Source organism: Musca autumnalis, unplaced genomic scaffold, assembly GCF_047663935.1.
Source record: "Musca autumnalis isolate F117 unplaced genomic scaffold, ASM4766393v1 scaffold_4, whole genome shotgun sequence".
Taxonomy (NCBI): Eukaryota; Metazoa; Arthropoda; class Insecta; order Diptera; family Muscidae; genus Musca; species Musca autumnalis.
The window spans coordinates 726,880-745,511 of NW_027411977.1; the positions used below are offsets into that span (position 1 = coordinate 726,880).

General features: G+C 35.5%; 1 protein-coding gene across 17 annotated transcripts in view; it reads left to right on the forward strand.

Annotated features, from left to right (window-relative positions):
• LOC141402082 (uncharacterized) overlaps positions 1 to 18,632 on the forward strand; it is a 102,910-nt gene that overhangs the window by 12,267 nt on the left and 72,011 nt on the right. For 4 of the 17 annotated variants that reach the window (XR_012412518.1, XM_073982717.1, XM_073982723.1 and 1 more), the window contains exon 1: positions 11,037 to 11,458. The exons of 3 other annotated variants lie outside the window; for them this stretch is intronic. Coding sequence is in view for 2 of the 14 variants with exons in the window: in XM_073982714.1 (XP_073838815.1) it covers positions 11,428 to 11,448 (21 nt within the window). In the remaining 12 variants the exon portion in view is untranslated. Of the gene's footprint in view, positions 1 to 10,978; positions 11,459 to 11,945; positions 12,050 to 18,632 lie in introns of those variants that run through there. 10 more of the 17 variants (XM_073982720.1, XM_073982724.1, XM_073982722.1 and 7 more) reach the window with 8 other exon arrangements.

Genomic DNA, 18,632 nt, shown 5'->3' on the forward strand with positions numbered 1-18,632 from the left:
TCAAAATTTCTTATAAAAACCTTGATTTTTTCTTCAATAAAATGATTTTTCCGCGAACAAGTCTGCCCTTTAAAGGTTTGGGCATGTGCTCCACATTTAGAGGAAGATACTGTGATATGAAAACTTCCGCTATTTTAATACATTGAGGGAAATTTTTGCACATTTTTCAAATTGAACACACCATTTGGACTTTGCATTTTATATGTGTTCTTATTTCGGCGTCCGCGACTGTTCTCAATAACTTAACGACAAATCGATTTATGCATATCTTACTGTTTTGCTCAATTATACTCAAATACTCAATAACTATGCAAATTAGATATGATTGCAATTAATAATCACTCAATATGTTTTTAACTTTCATACTAATATTTGCAATATTTGTAGTAGATAAGTTCTAACCAAATGTAATGATTTTACTTGTGCCCAGCTGGTCATAGAAATGATGTTCAATCTTTCTATTGTGATCGAGCTGCAGACCAATAAAGTGGTAAACTTGGAAACCATTTGTTTTACTTGGAAAAATCAATAAAATATAAAAAATAATATTCTCTTAGACTTTGGAAGCCTTAAGGCTACATTGCAATAGGGAAACTGAGGACGAATACTGCATTGCGACTTATTCATGTCCCAGTATAAAATAATAAAATGAATAAAAACAATAAACCAAAAACTTAAGGGAAGTATTTTCCAATATTTGGATATTTCTCCCCTTACAGGTGTCATTTTTTTCACCTCTCTGAATTTGCTTGCATCCGCGAACGTGTATATTTATTTATGACTTCAAAGGATAGTAGATATCCTTTGAATCGCTCTCTAACTTAGTATAATAAACCGTTTGCTTAATTGTTTTCTTATTTCTTTTAGAATAAATAATGATTTTTTGAAAAAAATTTTGTCCCGAACTTAATATTATATTTTTATAATGTAGAAAAAAATTATTATTTTTTTTTTCGACTCAGACTCCGACTCCAGCAAAATTGCTCGACTCCGAATCGTAGACTCTGACTCCGAAACCCTGGTATATTTTATAAATTTCGGAGGAGGGGTACCTTCCCCATGCCTTTCTTTTAAATGCTATATGTCTAAGCCAACCTTATGATTATATTGGTCTCAGCATACATTTTGGGAGGCAATGTGGTTGTGTGTACCCTAGGTACGTATTTGGAGCCAAAATACAGAACCACGCCTACTTTTTTAAATATGTTATATCTTGAAAACTGATGACCACGTTCACTCTTTTCAATACATTATTTTGTCCAGAACTACTGAACCCAATTTCCAATATCGTCACCACAAATGCCCGAAGACGTAACCTACATGGAAATCGAAATTCGTTTTTTGATGGAATCTGATACATAAAGCTAAAATACATGCTCTGGCAAAATTCCAATCTTCTACGTTTAAAAATAACGATCCTATTCAAGAAATGCCAATAGACGTAACAGGATACTGTAATTTTCATAAAACACAAAAGGCGTAACCCACATTATTTGAAAATTAAACAACAATACAAACAATGTAGTCTTTGATTTTTGCAGCAATTATAATACCAGAGGGAGAGTTTATTGAGTATAATATATAATTTCCACGTGGACGGATCCGGTTATCCGGTTATTTGACCCGAAAGTCCAGGTTCAAAACCAGGTTAGACCCGATTGAAAGCTTATGGAAATACCGATCACATGGTGTAGTTACTTTAACAGTTTTGCCTCTTACTTGGCTTATTTCTCCATATGTGTAATTTGACTCTTAGGTGACGATATCTCAAGAATGGTAGCATTTTTTTCAAAAATCACAAAGACGTTCTTTTAGTTAATTTTCAAATCAACAACTTTTACTTTAGACGGTTTTAATGGTCTTACAGAAAAAAATCCATAATTGAAGATGATGACAGAAGACCTATGCCCTGATTTAAATAAACATCTAAAACTCACATATGGAAAACAATATGTTAACCTGACAAAAGGAAGTGGTTATTCGGAAGGCAATGCAAGACAAATGAAGCCCGGATGTAAAGCAGGTCGTCTAGATACTGCTTATTTTTCCAAGAGAAAGAACGAACGGAAATATTCAAAATTTGAGGCGTTGATACGAAAACGTGTATATACTCAAAATTCACGTCGATCTAATACAAAGATGTATTCTTTAAAGACGGATACGATTAGGCTGTAAGTTTGCAAAATAGGGTCTTGTCAACCAACCTATGGTATAATAGAGATAATTGGATAAATTCAACTGATTTTTGGTAATCAAATAGGTCCAGAGAAAAACGCAAATTTTCTGTATTGGTTTACTTAGACAAAAAGACATGAGATCCTACAGTCAATAAACTCGGATCATTGGCTTTTGATCCTAGCAGTATCATTTTTTAAACTGATATCAAAGACGACTACCAGATTCTACCACAGAGGAGTTCCGGAAATTTTGAGGCAGTGGATCCTCCTCAGATGTACACACAAAGGCTAAAAGTTTGAAAAAAGAAATTTTTACACCTGCAAGACTTAAAGCACTTAATTCCAAGTGATTGTCATTACTTTTATGACAACATTCGTTATGAGAATTAAAAGTTACTTTTAAATTGTTACAGATCACTTGACATACATATATTAATATATATTAACTATATTTTGTCCATAAATTGACTTAAATACAACAATAAATATTATATTATTGTGATGGTTGGAATAGTTCATAGTTCACCTAATTGTGGTCCATTGAAATATCAACGTTAAAACTGGGAATTGAACCCAACATATTCAGATTGCTAGTTTAAAGTTCGCGTAGGCCAATAAGTCAGTTCTAATTTGATTATAATTTTTCATTTATACTAGCTTCTTTAAATGTATGTTCAATAAACTGTGGGTTGCGTCTTTTGGCATTTCGGAAAAATGCAATACCAAAAGACGTAACCCACACAGCTTCTGAAATTATGAAAAAATATAATTTTTTTCAAAAATATGTTTCTTCTCTGTCTTAAAACACGATACTAAAAATATTCGATATTTTATAAAACCGTTTTCATTTTATAACGTTTTTGGTTCTGATGTAAAGTTTTATTTTGTGGGTTACGTCTTCGGGCATTTATGGTCACGATATGTATTTGTAGACGAATTATTGGGGCCTATTGTTTTATAATCGCTATATTTGCTAAACTTATGAGAGCATCGACTTGCAAATTAAGCATCGATGAATGCGACAATCGCAATCTTATCCAATAAGATCAAGCACAGGGAAGAACTGTGCCATTCATATGATAGTGGCCCAGTTCTTCCCGTGTGCTTGATCTTGTTGGATAAGATTGCGATTGTCGCATTCATCGATGCTTGCTGGGAGTTTGTCTTCAAATACAACTCTGATTTACTAACACATACATACATTTGTCAGCTGTCTTCCAGCTGTCCAGCATTTTTCACAGACAGTCGGGTTAACAAAATTTTGACATTTTTGTAAAAATAAGTGAGATAATAATTGAAATGTGTTGAAAACAAAATAACATGAACAAAAACAAAATATGTGAACGGGAAACAAAAAGAAATAGACGATTTTCATTCATAATTTTAGAACTGTTGTCTGGACGCCTACGAGAAAAAGTACCGATTTAGCGCGCCAAAAATAAAAGTCGATGTTTTATTGTAATTTGGATAAGAAGAGGTCTAGATTGACAATTGTACTTCATTCATGTCGCACCATACAGAAGCTGGGTTAACCTTTTTTATGGAGATTTATTTGACGTTTACGCTATGGAATTGACATTTGAAACCCAAACCCACTGTACCTAAAGTATTGTTTAAAGATTATTAAAGTAATTATTCAGCTAGACTCGGTTTTGTTGGTCAGTGTGTATTATGCTAGATTTCCCTTTGCGCGGGTTTCGAAGCTGCGTCGTTGCATAGTTAATACCAATTTTCACTACGCGTCTCTCGATTTTCGATGTTGCATTGTTTAAAGTTTGAGTGTCTAATGTTTTATACCCTCCACCACAGTATGGTGGAAAAGCATTGAAATAATCATTTGGGGCCCTATATATTCTTACCAACGTAAAAAACGATATGAATGTCCGATACAGCTAAAAGGCCGGTAGGACAGTATAACTGTAGGGCTTACAACGGGCCTTGAGGTTCTCCTGCTATTTATTTTTGGTGGGAATGTGAAAAGGGACATAATTTGTGAGAATATTAACTGAAAAAGAAAGTCCTTATGTGTAAGGATTAAGGATTATTACATGTTTCAAAAGGACAATGGCATCAAAAGTATGGGTTTCCTTCAAGAAATTCCCGTTTCTTCAAAAATAACAAGACGAAACTCGATCAAGATCACCAAATATTGAACCTTTAGAGCATTTCATGGCTTTAAAATTCATAATCAGGACATAACACCCGGAATTTTGTCGCTACAGTTGTTGTATTTGTAGATGACCAATTTTTGTGGATTTTACGATCCAGGGTACGTTGGGCTTGTCACTATAGGTACTATAACTACCATTAAAACCAATTAATATACTCTTTATGATTTTAAGTACAGATTTAGTTTCATTTTGTTCAAAAAATATCAAGAATTTTTTACACAGTTCTACGAAGATTCTCCGTTGTATACTAACTTTTGCAATATAAATTTTGGTCTTTTTGCGCACTTTTATTTGTTATTACGGAAGACAACCTTCTTGTCTATCAAATAAAACTAATTGTTTGTTGTTTTCAATACGTTATAGTGATATTTAACCCTAATACATTTTGGATTCAACGGTGTATACTAACTTTTGCGACAGACTGTATGTGTATTTGGTCTGAAGATCAAGTCCGAAGAAGGGCTACATCAGTTCACGTTTTAGTATAGCTTTCATATAACGGTACCGCCCGATTTAAGGTATTTAGCTATAATTTGGCACTGTTCCCAGTGATGTAGAAACTTCTCCACCGAAAATGATGAACGTAGGTAAACATTTGAACGTAGGTCCACATTTTGCCATAGCCCTCATATAACCGTACCGTCAACTTTCAGGCATTTTTACTGTTTCAGGCTTTACATGGCTTTCCATATAAAATCTTACTCGCTTTGCGTCGTTTCACTTTGAGTCGTATTTTTTGGAACGTATCAATCACGCAAAGCGAGGTCTTGGTGTATATTCAAATTCGATTCAAATCTAGTCGAATCGGTTTTGATCGCATACCTGATGTCCAATTTGGTTGAATTCGGTCAAAATATAGCAGCCACAGCTCCTCGAATTACTAGTCAATATTTGCAGGGACATTATGTATTTTGACCAAAAAGAAGCAGCTTAAGATTTTTCTGACGATACTTTTTTTTAAAATGGTTGAAATTTTTATTGTTACCTATTTTACAATTAGTCTGTTCCAGAACTACAAGAATCTACAATTTTTTACTATTTTTTCGATAACATAGAGGACAATTGTTACCGTAGTAAAAAGTTGTAGTTTACTGCGGGTTTTGGAATAGGCATAATTATAGGCTATATAGAGTAGTAACATTATACCAATCCACTCTTTTACTTCTCCGAGGGAATGATCTTTGATGTGGTGATGAAGCTAAGTGCATTCATTACTGAAGGGAAACAAATTCCAATTTTTTTCTTATGTATGTGTGTAGTACGCTCCAGAAAGTTGTTTATTGGAATCTTAGGTAAATTGTAGTTGGCTGTTTCCTAGAATTTAGAACAGTTTGGTATATATGAACCATAACCATAGAAAAAAAGATAAAAATAGATTTGTTTGCTATTTTGCTAGTGTTCCAGAAAGTTGTTTACTGATATCTTCGGTACTTTATTGTAGTTGATAGTTTTCTTGAATTTTTAATGTTTTAGAATCTATGTACCAAAACCAGAGAAAACAAGTAAAAAGATATCAGTCGGCTTTGCCGACAGAGATATGCCCTCAGCCATCTACGGACAGATCGAATTCCGGCTACAAAACAAAATAAATATATAATAAATTTCCAAAGGATCTTCGAACACTTCGTGCGCTCCAGCCACTAAACATGGTGTCATGGACTTGCCCCTTGTCTTAAACAGGAAAAAACGCCTCTCTAAAATATGTCCAAACATATTTTGCAGCAAACATATATTTGTTTGCAATCAGTCCCAAACCTAAGACATGTTTGGGTCCCGCAAACAAATTATATGTTTGGGTGCAAATAATTATATGTTTGGATGCTAACAAATTATATGTTTGGGTGCAAACAAATATTTGTTTGGATCCAAACATATTTCTAACATATATTTTTTTCTGCTTGCGTGTGAAAGTGTACAGCCTGTCGCAAAAGTTAGTATGCAGCATTGAAATCAAAAAGTATTAGGTATAAAAAGCACTATAACTTACTGAAAACAACAAACAATTAGTTCTATTTGATAGACACGAAGGTAGTCTTCGGTGATAACAATGAAAAGTGCGCAATATTTGCATTCATTAGAAAATGTACGGTTCGAATCTTAAAAAGCCCAAAATTTATGTCGCAAAAGTTTTTTTTTTTTTTTTATTTTATTTTTTTATTTTGAATACAATATACAATTTTACAGAAATTCAGTTTGGGCCTCAGCGCCGGAAGGCTTAAAAGAGGCAAGTTGGCAATTTAAAACATCTTACATATGTATATGTATAAAAAAGAAAAATAATGACATATATCAGAAGTAGATCAAATACCATATATCAAATTAAGATAATATTTCATTAATACATGTTGAAAGGTATGCTTTCAAAGTTCTTTTAAATTTAGAAAGACCAACGCAAGATCTTACATGGTTTGGCAAATTGTTATATTCCCGACTGCCAGAGTAATCAATTCTTTGTTTAGTGGTTTCTGTTCGACATAACGCTACTCTTAAATTATGACTATATCTTGTATTGAATGTATGACTAGTTCGCAAAAACTCTGTTGTATGGTACCCAATGTTCTGGATACATTTGTAGACATATGTGAGTATTTGGCGCTTATATATACCATGTATGGGCAAAATATTCGGAAATATGTCTGTATAAAGAGCATTTTATTCTGTAGACGCTGTAACGACTTCAATTCTGTTGTTTTTTTATTTGCATATATAATCGCCAAATAATTTAAATTACTTTGTATTAAAGTTTCATAGATAAGAAGTTTTGTAGCTTGATCAAAATTATATCTGAATTTGTATAATATTCCAATTGCTGGAGATATTTTTGATTTCAGATATTTAATATGTTTGTCCCATGACAAGTTAGACTGCAGATGCATACCCAGGTATTTAATTGAGTCGACTTCTGTTACCTCAGTTCCATTAATATTTACTTTAAAATTCATATCAAAGTGGCCATATGGCCTAAACCTTATTATCTTGGTCTTCGCTTGGTTAATAAAAAGTTTATTCAATCGCATATACTCAAGTAAAAGGGCTGCATCACGTTCTATATACGGTATTATTGAAGCTTCATATTTACAAGGATAGAAAATGCTAATATCATCTGCATAAACAAACAGCTTTCCAGTCAGCTGAAGTTTTTCTAAATCATTAATAAAAATTGCAAATAGTAAGGGTCCTATTACACTACCTTGCGGTACCCCGTAATTTACTAAACTCAATGTACTTTTTCCTTTATTAACTTCTACGTATTGATATCTGTTTCGCAAATACGATTTGAAAACCTCAAGACTATTTCTGGTAACACCATATTGATACAATTTATCGATTAAAACCTGATGATCCACCATATCAAAGGCCTTTATGAGATCAAAGAATACGCCCGTAACATAACTAAAGCCATTGTCTAATTGTTTACATACATAATTCTGCACGTTAAGTAATATTTCCTCTGTGCCGCATCCCTTTCTAAAGCCATATTGGCTGGTAGCAAAAATGTTATTGGTATCAAAAAACTCAAAAAGTTGGCGATGTATTAGTTTTTCAAATATATTGTTAATGACAGAAAGTACAGATATTGGTCTGAATTTTTCAACTGACATACTGTTTTTCTCCTTGGGGATAGGTATCACTTTGTGAATTTTAAGAATATCAGGATAATTGCCTGTGTGTATGATGCTGTTGAAGATGTGAACAAGATGGGGAACAAGTGTTTCATGACATAATTTAATTACCTTAGGCGATATTAGGTCATGCCCACATGCTTTGCTAGAACACAAAGCTTAATATGTTAATATGCAAAGCAGAACCCTTGTGGAACTGTGTAAAAAATTCTTGATATTTTTGAACAAAATAAAACTAAATCTGTTTTAAGATCCTCAAGAGGATATTAATTAGTTTTAATGACAGTTATAGTACTTATAGTGACAAATTCAGTACTTATAGTGACAAACCCAGAAAAATTGATCATCTGTAAATACATCTACTGTAGTGACAAAATTCCGGGTGTTATGTCCTGTTTATGAATTATAAAGCCATAAAATGCTGAGAATAGCTCCAAAGTTTCAATATTCGGTGATCTTGATCGGGTTTCAACTTGTCCTGTTTGAATAAACTCGAATTTCTTGAAGGAAATCCATACTTTTGGGACCATTGTTCTTTTGGAAGGTGTAATAATCCATACACATAAGGACTTTCCTTTTATAGTATGACCGGTTATAGTTTATTAAAATTAATACACAACAATTATCCGCTTCTTTTTATTTTTTTCTTATGTTTATATGGTGCATTAGAACGAGCATAGAGATGACAAGATGTCCGTGCTTGTTCGTAGTTAGATTCAAACTGAAAAACTCAAGCTCCTCATCTTGTGGTCAGGTAGCCCAAATAAGCACACACACATCGGCACATCTCTATTAGAGATTCTCTACCTACGTACAAACGAGAGTAATTACAATTGAGTGTTTTAGCTTAATCATAATGTTTAGAAATCATATGTTACACTACCTTACAAACTATAATTATACTACACTTTTGAGTTAATTTTCTCACAAATTGTGCCCGTTTTTATATTCCCAACAAAAAAAGTAGGAGAACCTCAATTTCCGTTTTGTGCCCTTCAGCGATATTCCACCACCACTATTGGATATGATACCTATTTGAAAATTGGAATACACAGCTTTCAATGCTTTTATAACGCATTGATTGTGCAAAAATCGTCATAAAAGGAGCGTTCGCTTCACTTAGAACCAAAATGCAAATAAATGGATGCATGAATGATACCAAGGAACGGTCTTGACCGGCTTTAACATGGCAAAGCCCAAGACTTATCTTGGTCCCTCTTTCATCTCAAGTGGACACTGACCTCCCCGTGTTGTCACCTGGGGAACTGCCTTTAACGCCCATTAAAGGTAGTGAGCTAACATGTGTCGCGTGTTCACCCATAAGAACGATAAAAACTTGTGTTGGGCGTTGGGCTAGTAACTCACCCCGTCAAAACAGCTTACTATGAAAGAAATAGAAGACACACAAACCCCTCTAAAGTTGACGACCCCCGCAAACGTATTAAGGACCTTGATCTGCACCTGGAATGTCAGGGCTCTCTACAGAGTAGGTGCAGTTTGCGCGCTGCCGAATGTACTTGATAAGTACAAAGCTGATATTATCGCCTAACAGGAAGTGCGATGGAATCGGGCAGACGTAAAGATCACAAACGATTACGCAATGTATCGTGACATTAAGATTGTTCTAGGAGATGTTAATGCTAAAATAGGAAAGGAAAATATATTTGGTCCCACGGTCGGCAAGTTCAGCCTTCATCAGGTAACATCCGACAACGGAATGAGGCTGATTGATTTTGCAGCGGCAAAGAACATGGTAGTGAGCAGCACCAGGTTCCTACACATGGGAAGACAAAAAAAAATCAGATTGATCATGTTTTGATAGACGGAAGACACTCGTCCAGTGTGTTAGATGTCCGATCGATTCGAGGTACGAACATTGATTCGGACCATTTCCTTGTAGAAGCGAAGGTACGCACTCGTCGGAAGCTGGATGTCGAGAAGCTGCAAACACAACAGACAGCACAAACCTACTCCGCTCAACTGACCCGCATACTGGAAGACAGAATGAAGAAGAGCAGTGGCGAAGAATAGCTCACTCCCTTCAGACTGCCGCAAAATCTATACTTGGGTACCAAGAACCTCCACCTAAAAGGAAGAAAGCATACCCAACGACTGGAACCTCAGCCTACTACATATGTCCCGTACACAACAAAGGAGACAAGACGGTTTGTGCAAATAAAGGAGGCATGAGTCTCCTACCCATCGCATACAAAGTGCTGTCGAGCATACTGTGTGAACGTTTAAAACCCATGGCCTTTTAGAATTGTTTCTACAGAGTTCGTTCTAGAAAGTTGTTAATAGAGATCTTAGGTATATTTTTATAGTTGGTTTGAATTTTGAACGGCTTGAATATAATAGACCAACCCCCGAGAAAAAAATAAACAACGATTTTTGATCTTTTTGAGAAGAGCTACAACTTATACATTTGGAAGATACGAGTTTGACAAACTGATCCCTTCTGACATCAAGGCCTCAGATCTTTGGGAACCTATAAGCCGGTACATGTGTTACTTTTTTGGTATTCTATCACGCTGCGTTGTCAGAATATGGATAATTTTCTATGACGGAATATTGCACACAGTGTAATTTAATTTTTTCCACCTTATGACTTGTGTTTTGAAACCTATAACATTATTGTGGAATTTACTGTATAGCATCCACAATATTTGTTTATTGGCACTGGTACTGATAATGCAGACTGAGGCTGAACTGTATCATGTGGCTGTCAACAGTGCGGGGTGGGGTAATCGCATTTAATTGTGTGAGTCGAGTAGTGGTCGTTTATTCTGTTTCTGTTTTCAAAATTTTACTGATAATTATGATAATATTTTGTTGTTTTCCATTTAGTTGTTGTTATTTCTGTTGCCGTTGCTTTATTTTATGACAATGACGATGCCTGTTCTTACATTCATACTTACATACATATGTACATGGATAGTGATTGTGAATGATGGTGCGGTGATAATCTCCCGACAATCCGCGTAAATTGAAACATAGCTTACTCTTCAGTCGTAATTTTTGTTCTTGCATCTGGGATGTTCATCACATTTGATTAAAACGAATTCAGTGTCGCTTTGTCATTTGCCAAAATATCAACTCGTTAACGTGGTTTTTTTAATCAACGCATCCCTCTTACACAGATATGTAAATAAAGTGTCCAAACACGTTTAGAAAGCATACAATAATCAGTGTTTTATCATATGTTAGTTCTCGTAGAAAGGAGAAATTGGCTCATTCAAAAACCTGCAAATTTTCAATGTCGAACTGTCAATATGTCGTGTTAACACACGGCACGTAGTAAGAATTGTTACCAAATATCGAGTAAGCAGACACAGCGATAGTTATCCCAGAAGCAAGATTTTGTCTCATATCAATGAATGCAGCCGATTCTATTTTAGCTCAGTGATATCAAAACTCGTTTTTATTGCCGAGACCTAACCGCGTGTCGGTGAGAGTATGACTTCGGAGAAGTTTTATGTAAATTGTGGCAAGTTTGTGAATCTTTGAAATATTGTTAATTCAATGTTTAATGTCGTCTTCTCTATGGAGTCTCCCAACAGTATACATCGAAAGACAAATAAAGAATCTTTGCGTCAATTTGTAAGTCAGTAGTCACACGTAAACATTTTTCGGTAAAGTAAATTGAGTTTTTGGGAGAGAACATGGCGGAATAAGAAGGTGTTACATCAATAACAATAATTGTGGCATGATCCATACTAGAGTTGGGCAATCTAGTTCCTAGTTCCTTGTACTAGTTCCAAAACATATGAGTAACATTTTGAAATCTAACGTGTGATATAAGGTATACGCATTTTGTTGTGGGCCATTGGAACTGCGAAGTGAACTAGATAGTTGCATGTCGTCACCTGAAATACCCAAAGACGTAACCCTCAAAGGGTTGCGTTGAGGGTTCCGTCTTTGGGCATTTCAGGTGACGATATATGTAGTTCCTTTGGCACAACTCTAATCCATACCAAGCGTTAAAAATTAGTTTACAATAACGCATTACTGTAAATTGCATTTTTACCTTTTGTGTGTGATTTGATTCACGATAATGTACTTTGACAACTAATTTTAGGTATATATTCTGGAGTGAATTATCCATAGAAACATTTTTAGAGCATGTCTCATAAGACTACTAATTAGTTACAATATTTTGCATGAAATTTTTTTCGGAATGGTAATAATTGTTTATTTTAATCAATCTTATGGGAACCGGCCTGTATCATATTAGGGATAAGTAAAGTCGATTTCGGTTAATTAATCGATTACTAGTCGTAAAATTTGAAAACCCGTAGTCGACTATTGACTGTGCGAAAACCGGATAAGCGGTTATTCTTTTTCTATTATTACCCAGCAAAATAAATTGGAAGTAGTGCAATGTGGACTAGTTCTGTCACGGCATGTTTTGATGCAGTTCAACCGGAGTCGTGAAAAAGGCACTCCAGTCCTCACATTTTAACCGCATTTGGATGCAATCCAAAGAATCACATCCACTTGTCACATTTCAACGACATCCTGATGCAGTTCAGCGGAGTCGTGAAAAAGGCACTCCAATTCCTCACAATTTAACAGCATCCGGATGCAGTCCAAACGGAGTCGTGAAAAAGGCACTCCGTTGGCTACATTTTATTAGCAGTTGTTAGAGATCCCTACATGTACATAAATCAGTTTGTACATCTCTACATTTTCCAAAAAGAGATAAGCGTGTTAACATTTCCAAACATTTGTTAATACAAACTAAATAATATTTAATTTGTGAACATTTTTCCGGTAACTCACGAGAAGAAAATTTCCGAATGGTGTGCTGTTGGAGTACATGTCGAAATCTTAACTGGTGATGGGAAGGCAACCCATTTAGCAAATGAAGTAAAAACAGTACAGCTTGGAACAAATGGAGGGCGGAGGAAACACGCATGTTTGCGATTGATTCAATTGAGAATTTTCATAATTTGTGTTAATGTAATAAAGTTCTTAATATTTTTGTTTTACACAAATAATAAATGCATTTTATTTGTTCTGGCATATTTTGTAATGGCTTGCACAATTTCCGCAGAATGCCTGTATCAAAACACCTGCTTTGGACTGCCTCCTATTCTACCCCAAAGCGTTAGTTAAAATGCAATGCCAAAGGGTCAGTTAAAATGCCGTGCCAAAGGGTCAGTTAAAATGCAGTGCCAAAGGGTCAGTTAAAATGCAGTGCCAGAGGGTCAGTTAAAATGCAGTGCCAAAGGGTCAGTTAAAATGCAGTGCAATGGAGTGCCTCTTTCAGTAGTCACGCTCTTGTAAAAATCATGAGTGAAAATGCATAATTTGATGCACTTCCACATCACTTGTACATATCATTTAACTGCCTCTTTGGAGGCAAACTTTTTGCTGGGTAGTCATAGTCGACCACCGATTATAACCGCTTTTCGGTTGTTAATGAAAACTCAAAAGACGACTTTTAGAAAACCTTTATAAAGCCGTAAATCGGCTTTACCGAAAATCGAGTTTTAAGTTTTAGACAAAAACCGAAAAAATGCATTTCACTGTGTATCCCTATATCATATACAGTCGAACTTCTGTATAAAGTAGCAGTTGGGGACCGACGAATTACTACGTATAGTGAAACCAGGAACTCAATTCTGTTTCTATGAAAATGTGAAATGAAAAATTTATAAAGGAAAAAACTGTCAAATAAAAAAATTATAAAGGAATAGCGAATTATGTTTATACCCTCAGCCTTTAGGCTATGAAGGGTATATACACTTTCATACGGGCAAAATGTGCCTCATCGAAATAATGGTTTTAGACCCCAAGTATGTTTGGACGAAATGTGTTTCAGACAATTTCGAGTCGATTGAGCAATGTCCGTCCGTCTGTCTGTCTGTCTGGCTGGAGCGCACGATAACTCTCGAAGGGATGAACCGATTCGGTTCAAATTTTGGCTTTCGTAATATTTTGTCCAAACTTAGTTTAAGTTCGAAGATGAACTATATCGGTCCACTCCTTCCGGTACCTCCCCCACAAAAGTTCGAAAATGTTCGGAAAATTTGTACGCACGATAACTCTTGAAGGGTGTAACCGATTTGGTCCATACTTTGCCCATCGTGGAGCGTGTACCAGACTTAGATCAGGTTTTAATATGGACTCAATCGGTCCACTCCGTCGGGTACCTCCCACACAAAATTTTGGAAAAGTTCAGTTTAGGAACATCTCTCGAATCGCTTTGATTTTTGCTTTAGCAACTTGTATTCACTGCCCTCCATACGACGGTATAAGTTTCATCAGGGGCAAGTCCATACTTCCTGAGAAAATAGCCTGAAAGTTGCAAAAAACCCCTATGACACCGTGTGAGGAGGTTGGAGGGCAAAAAAACTCTCGAACAGGTCTGCCGATTCGGTCCAAAGTTTGGCCTTAGTAATATTTTGTCCAAACATAGTTTAAGTTCGATGATAAGCCATATCGGTCCACTCCTTCAGGTACCTCCCTCACAAAAGTTCAAAAATGTTCGGAAAAATTGTGCGTACGATAACTCTTGAAGAGAGTGGCCGAATTGGTCCATACTTTACACATCCTAATATATCTACCAGATATAGATCAGGTTCAAATATGGACTATATTTGTCCACTCCATCCGTTACCTCCCACTCAAAATTTCGGATACATGTTCACTTTAAGACCTGCTTTCGAATCGCTTTGATTTTTGTTGAAGCAACTTGCATTGCTACCTCAATTGCGATGGTAAAAGTTGTTTCAGGGGCAAGTTCATACTTCTTGAGCAAACATCCCTGATGTTCTAAAAAAACCCCTATGGTACCATATGTAGTGGCTGGAGATCCATTCTTTTTAGTATCTCCTCCGCAAAACTTTTGATATTAAATCCTAATCAACATTTTTGTCAGTTCAAACGCCCAAAATTCTTAAAACTCCATAAATACATGCGTTTTTTGGAAAAAAAATTGTTTTAATATACACCGGCTGAGGGTATATCTCTGTCGGCAAAGCCGACTGATACTTTTTTACTTGTTTGTGGGACAACTTGACACAAACATAGATAAAATACAGCATTAACCCTAAAACGTGCTTTTAATTTTTATAGATTCTGGGCTTTCAGGTACGATTTAGATTTCTGATGTATTGTAGGGCCTGTAGTGAAATTTTATGACAAACATTTTTGTAGATCCGATTCGATCTCAAAATAAATGGGATTTAAAACGTTTTTGGAAAAATGGACCAAAAAGACCCCTTTAATCACACGCTTGAGGGTTAAATTATGTAACTAAAAGATTCCTCGCATTGTTGGCAGTAATATTGCCAAAAAGACTACGAGGGCAGTTCGGAAACTTCTTAGCCTAGCACAAAAAGCGCGGTATAAACAGAAAAAAGTTAAGTGTTTTGGAAACTTCCATCTCTGTTATGAACACATGTTAAATTTTGTATCGATCTGGCAACTCCTTCATATAGAAACAGGTGTTCAAAAAAGACGCATCCGCAATTTTTTTACAATGGAAATATTAAATTAAATATTTACATAAAAAAGGTTTATCGGGACAAGAAATTCATAATGATATGGTGAATGTGTTAGGTGAAAGTGCTCCTTCATATGCAACAGTAAAAAATTGGGTTGCTGAATTTAAACGTGGTCGTACAAGCATTGAAGATGAACCACGTAGTGGACGTCCAAAAACAGCAACAACAACAGAAGTTGTAGCCAAAGTGCATGATATGGTATTAAATGATCGACGAATAAAAGTGCGTGAAATTGCTAATATCATGGGCATCTCAAATGATCGAGTCTATTTAATTTTGCATGAAGAACTACAGACGAAAAAACTTTCTGCAAGATGGGTGCCGCATTTGTTAACAGTCGATCAAAAACGCATAAGAATGAACATTTCTCAAGCTTGTTTGGATCGTTTTAAGCGAAATAAAATGGATTTTAAGCGTCGTTTCATAACTGTTGATGAGACATGGATCCACCACTATACTCCAAAGACAAAAGAACAATCCAAACAATGGACTGAAGCTGGAGGAAGTGCCCCAAAGAAGGCAAAAACAATTCAATCGGCTGGTAAGGTTATGACAACGGTTTTTTGCGACCTCAAAGGCATTTTATTGATTGACTATCTGCAAAAGGGTAAAACAATCAATTCAGAGTACTATTGCAACCTTTTGGATCATTTAAATGTACAAATTCGAGAAAAACGCCCTGGCTTACAACAGAAAAAAATAATTTTTCATCAAGACAATGCACCAGCGCACAAGAGTGTTTTAACAATGGCTAAAATCAACGAATTAAAGTACGAGTTGCTTGACCACCCACCTTATTCTCCTGATTTAGCTACCAGTGACTTTTACTTGTTCCCAACTCTAAAAAAATTCCTTGCTGGCAAGCGTTTTACCTCAAATAAAGATGCGATTACTATTACTATTTTGAAGACCTTGAGGAAAACTATTTTAATCAAGGGATAGAATTGCTAGAAAAGCGTTGGACTAAGTGTATTGAAGTTTCAGGAGATTATATTGAAAAATAAAAATATTTTTTAAAAACTAACTATTCTCTTTCATTGATAGGCTAAGAAGTTTCCGAACCGCCCTCGTATATGCCTAACATGCAAGAATTCCAAGGAATCTTAACTCGAATATTTCCAAAAATGTACAAAGAGGGGGAACTTCCCCCACGCATTTAGGGTACTTCTCGACGTAAACTTTCTAAACGCCGACACGTGTCTGCTTTTTTTCGGCCCTCTTTTATATGTCCATCTGTCTGTTTGGCTGGCTGGTGCGCGGGATAACTCTCTAATGGAGCAATCGATTTGATCCAAATTTTGCACATCGTATTATTCCTCCCTGGAATATATCGAGTTCGAATATGAACTGTATCGGTCCACTCCTTCGATACCTTCCACACACAATTTGGAAAAAGTTAAGTTTGAGGGCTCCTATAGGATCGTTTTGAATTTCAGCAGCTTGTCTTTGGAGTCCCCTTTACGATGGTACAATTTTTTTTCGGGACAAGTCCATACTTCCTGAGATAATGGCCTAAAAGCTCCAAGAAACCCAGACGGGATGCTCAACATAACTCTCGCATGGAGTCAGTCATGTATCAGGTTGGAATATGGAGTATATGGGTCCCGTGCTTCGCATACCTCCCACTCAAAATTTGGGCAAAGTGCAGTTGTAGGACTCGTCTCCGATCTATTTGAAACTTTTGCAGAAGGTTGTTTTCACGGTCCCTATTATAATGGCAACAGTTTTCCCATACTTCTTGAGATAATTGCCCAAACGCTCTAAAAACCCTGTCGGCACATACAAAATTGCAAGTGTGCAAGATAACTCTCAAACTTTTTTCAAAATTTTCTTATAAATTTAGTTTAACGTAATCAACTATTTCGAGTTATCTATGCATCAGAAGTTCGCTTACTAAAAATGTTTGATATGTGTATGTCAATGATTTGGTATAGCCCCACATTACGGTACCTACAGATTCCACATATCGTCGGTGTCATGCTTAAGTCACGCCATTTTTTACTTTTTGAGATACAGGTGGTTTCTAGGGTTTTCCGGTATGTTCTTCTATTCTGAATTTCTAGTCGGCACGCCTCGACGGGAAAGCATAAACTTTTTTCAGTTATGAAATTAATATTTTAAAAACTTACAAGTTTAAAAACACATTTCAAAAATCAGAATTTTAATTTTCGATTTAGAAGTATTTAATTTATTGAGGCAAATATGGAAATTTTTTTTGTCACTTTGTTCCATGTGATTTACAATATTTCACATTTGTGTCATAAGAGCGACAAAAATTATTTTTTTTAAAAAATTCTCTATAACTTTTATATTCCAATACATATTCCTCTAAATTTTTGCAAATATGTTCTATACACTATTATTAATATTTTAAGTCAAAAATATAAATATTTGCTTAGCCAGCTCCACACAGTTGTGACGCAAAACATTAAAATGCGATTATCTCAAAACAGGCAAATGGCGTATGGAACACTTAAGCATGACACCGACGATATTTTAAAGCAAACTCGTGCTACAAAATGAACATATTTTATATACGGCATAATCATTGTGTTCGCTTCTTGGTTTGACAGGCAGGCCGCCTGGTACTTTTTTACTTTATAACTTTATAACTTAAATGACTTACAGTGGTCCAAGCGAAAGTCGGACAGCTATTTTAAATTTATTTAATTGGCGTATATCTGCGACACAAAATGATAAAAAATGATGAATGATGATATTGAATATCGATGCTTTACTTTCTCAACCTCGTATCTTAGAAATATTAAGTTTTGACTTTTTTCATATCAATCGATTGCTATGTTTGTGTTTTATTACTTCAACTATTTATGATCTCGGGTGCCACCGTGGTGCAATGGTATGCACACCCGCCTTGCACACATAGGGTCGTGGGTTCGATTCCCCGGCCAGGCAAGATCTAAATACTTTTCAACGGTGGCAAAATACCTCTCAGTAATGTTGGCTACATTTCCTGAGTATTTCAGCCATGAAAAACTTCTCTACAAAAGTGGTGTCTTAGACACGATAAACTGTAGGTCCCATATCATTGAGATAATATGAATCAGGGTGCACTCATTGATATGAGAGAAGTCTCCTCTGGGATGTTTGTGGAATAATTATATTATTACTTATTCTGTAAAAATGTAA